Below are 5,543 nucleotides of genomic sequence, written 5' to 3'. Positions count from 1 at the left end.
ATCAAAAACAAAGAACAAATATTAAAAGCAGCAAGGGGAAAACAACATATAACACCCTAGGGGATTCCCATAAGGATAACAGCTGATCTTTCAATAGAAACTCTTCAGGCTAGGAGGGAATGGCAGGACATACTTAAGTGATGAAGAAAACAACCCACAGCCCAGATTACTGTACCCAGCAAGGATCTCATTCAAATATGAAGGAGAAATCAAAAGCTTTACAGACAAGCAACAGCTGAGAGAATTCAGCACCACTAAACCAGCTCTCCAACAAATGCTAAAGGGTCTTCTCTAGCCAGGAAACACAAAAAGGGCATATAAACCCGAACCCAAAACAATAAAGTAAATGGCAATGGGATCATACTTATCAATAATTACCTTAAACATAAATGGGTTGATTGCCCCAACCAAAAGACAAACACTGGCTAAATGGATTGAAAACAAGACCCCTATATATGTTGTCTACACGAGACCCACCTCAAAACAAGGGACACATACAGACTGAAAGTGAAGGGCTGGAAAAAGTTATTCCACGCAAATAGAGACCAAAAGAAAGCAAGAGTAGCAATACTCATATTAGATAAAATTGACTTTAAAACAAAGGCTGTGAAAAGAGACAAAGAAGGACACTACCTAATGATCAAAGGATGAATCCAAGAAGAAGATATAACAATTATAAATATATGTGCGCCCAACATAGGAGCACCACATATGTAAGACAAATGCTAACAAGTATGAAAGGGGAAATTAATAATAACATAATGATAGTGGGAGTTTTTAATACCCCACTCACACCTAAGAATAGATCAACTAAACAGAAAATTAACAAGGAAACACAAATTTTAAATGATACAATAGACCAGTTAGACCTAATTGATATCTATAGGACATTTCACCCCAAAACAATGAATTTCACCTTTTTCTCAAGTGAATACAGAACCTTATCCAGGATAGATCACATCCTGAGGCATAAATCTAGCCTTGGTAAAGTCAAAAAAATTGAAATCACTCCAAGCATCTTTTCTGACCACAGTGCAATAAGAGTAGATGTCAATTACAGGAGAAAAACTATTAAAAATTCCAACATATGGTGGCTGAACAACATGCTGCTGAATAACCAACAAATCACAGAGGAATTTAAAAAAGAAATCAATTCATACTTGTTAGTATTTGCCTTACATATTGTGGTGCTCCTATGTTGGGTGCATATATATTTATAATTTTTATATCTTCTTCTTGGGTTGATCCTTTGATCATTAGATAGCGTCCTTCTTTGTCTCTTTTCACAGCCTTTAATATCTATTTTATCTAATATGAGTATTGCTACTACTGCTTTCTTTTGGTCTCTATTTGCGTGGAATATCTTTTTCCAGCCCTTCACTTTTAGCCTGTATGTGTCCCTTGTTTTGAGGTGGGTCTCTTGTAGATAACATATATAGGGGTCTTGTTTTAGTATCCATTCAGCCAGTCTTCATCATTTTGTTGGGGTATTCAACCCATTTACATTTAAGGTAATTATTTATAAGTAGCATATTGGGCACCTACTGACCTGGGGACTTCCTCTTTCAGTATCCTATCAGTTTGCCTTTTCATACTATTCATGGGGTTCTCAAGGCAAGAATACTGAAGTGGTTTGCCATTCATTCCCTTCTCCAGTGGACCACATTCTGTCAGACTCTCCACAATGACCCGCCCATCTTGGGTGGCCCCACAGGGAATGGCTTAGTTTCATTGAGTTAGAAAAGGCTGTGTTCCTAGTGTGATTAGATTGACTAGTTTGCCAGGAACCAGCATGGGGCCTGCCCATGGCAAAGGTCATGAGGAAAGGGGCCTGACAAACGCAAAGGCGGGATCAGGCCTCAGGGGTCTCCCTGGATCTCTCGAGCATCTACCCCCAAAACCAGAGTCTGCCTGCTTTACTGTGTTATGCTTTCCACCTACTCTTCTGACATTAACAGGGGGCTGTCCCCCTACCACCTTTTTCTGGAAAAAGTTAATTTAGAGCTTTTAGATAATAAGTCTCCTGGGCATAATAAGAGTGTTTCAATCCAAAAACCCCTCTGATGGCTTTCTAGCCTGCCTTACAGGTTTATCCAGACTCTTACAACTATGCATGTGATTGTTTACAGCCTCCCTACCGTGAGAGGCACAGGAAGCTTAAAACATCCTAGGAATGTAGGGGCTTCCGAGGAGTCAAAATCATTAGAATAGGACTGATTAAGGGTTTCATTGTTGAGCCAATACTTGCTGCCAAGTTTTCATATCTTTTATTTGTAGATATAGTTGGTATGTAGAAAAAACAGGTAGTAGCCCTGGCATTAGCAACATTGGATCTTTGAGTTAAGTACTTTCTTTGTAATAACTCACTGCACCTTTGCTCTACAGGAATGTAACTTTATTTAGTGCTTTGAGGGTGATGCAGATTAAAGAAAAACACTTCAGGGAAAAAGAGATTAACATTCATTAAGGAAGAAAGCCATAAAGTGTTAACAGGCCTCTTGGCCAGAAGATAATGTAAATCACCTGAGACCTTTTGTATATGGAATGATACGCAGAAAGAAAGCCTGGTATTGATAAGGGTCAGGACTGCTGTCCCTGCATGACTCTGCATCTTCCATTACGTAAAACTTAGAGTATATGAGCACCTTTTGAAAATAAAGTTATGGGGTTTTTGCACAAGCTTGGCTCCTCCCGTGTCAATTCTCTCTCTCTTTCTCTCTCTCCCTCCCTCTCCTTTTCAGGCTGAATTCCCGTCTGGAACACAAAGGCTCGCCATGTCTACTAATATTGCCTGGGCTTCTAAGACCCAAACAGGGAGGCACTTTGCATCTCCGCTCCTTCAGGAGACTGGGAGGGCACCTGTGGCCTAATGTAGACGGTGCAAGTTCCTTGTCTTGGAACTTTATTGGCTTCTTGCGTAAACCAAGGAATTTCAGCCTCTTTTCTCCTCCATTTTCTCCACTACACTATTCTTTCCTAATCTCTCTTTATATCTCTAAATAAATAAATCTCTCCTCTCTGACATTGTCCCTGCTTCGAATACCCTGGATCCACCAGGGCTGGACCATGGCACTAGTTTTCTGTGATTATGGTTTCAGTGTGTCTGCCCTCTGATGCCCTCTTGCAACACCTACCATCTTACCTGGGTTTCTCTTACCTTGGACGTGAAGTATCTCTTCATGGCTGCTCCAGCAAAGGACAGCTGCTGTTCCTGACTTTGGACGAGGTGTATCTGCTCACCACCTCCTGACCTTGAACTTGGAGTAGCTCCTCTAGGCCCTCCTGCCCCTGTGCAGCCACCACTCCAGAAAGAATGAAGGGATGGAGCCAAAGCAAAAACTGTACCCACATGTGAATGTGACTGGTGATAGAAGCAAGGCCTGGTGCTTTAAAGAGAAATATTGCATAGGAACCTGGAATGTCAAGTCCATGAATCAGGCAAATTGGAAGTGGTCAAACAAGAGATGGCAAGAGTGAACGTTGACATTATAGGAATCCGCAAATGAAAATGGACTGGAATGGGTGAATTTAACTCGGATGACCATTATATCTACTACTGTGGGCAGGAATCCCTCAGAAGAAATAGAATATCCATCATGGTCAACAAAAGAGTCCAAAATGCAGTACTTGAATACAATCTCAAAAACGACAGAATGATCTCTGTTCGTTTCCAAGGCAAACCATTCAATATCACAGTAATCCGATCTTGCGTCCCCGCGTGTGTGCGCCTAACCTCAGCTGGTCTGCCCGAGACCACCTGAGCGCCAACCCTAGTCCCCCGCGCGGCCCCATTTCCGCTCCAACAAGATGAAAGAAACTATCATGAACCAGGAGAAACTCGCCAAACTGCAGGCACAAGTGCGCATTGGTGGGAAAGGAACTGCTCGCAGAAAGAAGAAGGTGGTTCATAGAACAGCCACAGCAGATGACAAAAAACTTCAGTTCTCTTTAAAGAAGTTAGGGGTAAACAATATCTCTGGTATTGAAGAGGTGAATATGTTCACAAATCAAGGAACAGTGATCCACTTCAACAACCCTAAAGTTCAGGCATCTCTGGCAGCAAACACTTTCACCATTACGGGCCACGCTGAGACAAAGCAACTGACAGAAATGCTCCCCAGCATCTTAAACCAGCTTGGTGCCGACAGTCTCACCAGTTTAAGGAGACTGGCTGAAGCTCTGCCCAAACAATCTGTGGATGGAAAAGCACCACTTGCCACTGGAGAGGAGGATGATGATGAAGTTCCAGATCTTGTGGAGAATTTTGATGAGGCTTCCAAGAATGAAGCAAACTGAATTGAGTTAACTTCTGAAGAAGATAAATCTTGAAGAAGTTACTGGGAGCTGCTATTTTATATTATGACTGCTTTTTAAAATTTTGTTTATGGATCTGGTAAAATCTAGATCTCTAATATTTTTAAGCCTAAGCCCCTGGACACTGCAGCTCTTTTCAGTTTTTGCTTATATACAATTCATTCTTTGCAGCTAATGAAGCTGAAGAAGCCTAAGAATAAAGTTTGAGACAAAGATAAATAAAATTCTTTGCCTAGTATATGGTTTTATTTTTTATTTCATTGATACCAATTTGTACACAGAAGGCAAAATTGTTTATAGAAAGCTAATCATGGCATGTACTATGACTGATAATCATGAATGGAATCTGATTAAAGATTTAAAATGACAGTATAAAAAAAAAAAAAAATATCACAGTAATCCAAGTCTATACCCCAACCAGTAATGCTGAAGAAGCTGAAGTTTAATGATTCTATGAAGAACTACAAGACCTTTCAAAACTAACACCCCAAAAAGATGCACTTTACATTATAGAGGACTAGTATGCAAAAGTAGGAAGTCAAGAAACATCTAGAGTAACAGGCAAATGTGGCCTTGGAATGCGGAATGAAGCAGGGCAAAGACTAATAGAGTTTTGCCAAGACAATGCACTGGTCATAGCAAACACCCTCTCCAACAACACAAGAGAAGACTCTACACATGGACATCACCAGATGGTCAACACTGAAATCAGATTGATTATATTCTTTTCAGCCAAAGATGGAGAAGCTCGATACAGTCAGCAAAAACAAGACCGGGAGCTGACTGTGTCTCAGATCATGAACTCCTTATTGTCAAATTCAGACTTAAATTGAAGAAAGTAGGGTAAACCACTAGACCATTCAGGTATAACCTCAATCAAATCTCTTATGATTATACAGTGAAAGTGAGAAATATAGTTAAGGGCCTAGATCTGATTGAGTGCCTGATGAACTATGGACTGAGGTTCATGACATTGTACAAGAGACAGGGATCAAGACCATCCTCATGGAAAAGAAATGCAAAAAAGCAAAATGGCTCTCTGGGGAGGCCTTATAAATAGCTGTGAAAAGAAGACAAGTGAAAAGCAAAGGAGAAAAAGAAAGATATAAGCATCTGAATGCAGAGTTCCAAAGAATAGCAAGAAGAGATTAAAAAAAAAAAAAAAAAAAACCTTCCTCAGATATCAATGCAGAGAAACAGAGGAAAAAAACAGAATGGGAAAGACTAGA

General features: G+C 40.4%; 1 protein-coding gene across 1 annotated transcript; it reads left to right on the top strand.

The window, feature by feature from the left end:
- The first annotated feature begins 3,705 nt into the window (after positions 1-3,705).
- LOC120859504 (transcription factor BTF3) lies at positions 3,706-4,686 on the top strand. Its single transcript, XM_040235591.1, has one exon. It carries the CDS (start codon positions 3,808-3,810, stop codon positions 4,294-4,296), a length of 489 nt encoding a protein of 162 aa, XP_040091525.1. The 5' UTR covers positions 3,706-3,807; the 3' UTR covers positions 4,297-4,686.
- Positions 4,687-5,543: the final 857 nt, after the last annotated feature.

The sequence above is a fragment of the Oryx dammah genome, unplaced genomic scaffold (genome assembly GCF_014754425.2).
Source record: "Oryx dammah isolate SB20612 unplaced genomic scaffold, SCBI_Odam_1.1 HiC_scaffold_1274, whole genome shotgun sequence".
In the NCBI taxonomy this organism is placed as follows: domain Eukaryota; kingdom Metazoa; phylum Chordata; class Mammalia; order Artiodactyla; family Bovidae; genus Oryx; species Oryx dammah.
The sequence above is the reverse complement of the archived record's forward strand: the minus strand, read 5'-3'. Positions and strand labels throughout refer to the sequence as shown.

Excerpts from the sequence above, each read along its gene's own strand:
- LOC120859504 (XM_040235591.1), top strand. The coding sequence starts at position 3,808 with ATGAAAGAAACTATCATGAACCAGGAGAAACTCGCCAAACTGCAGGCA.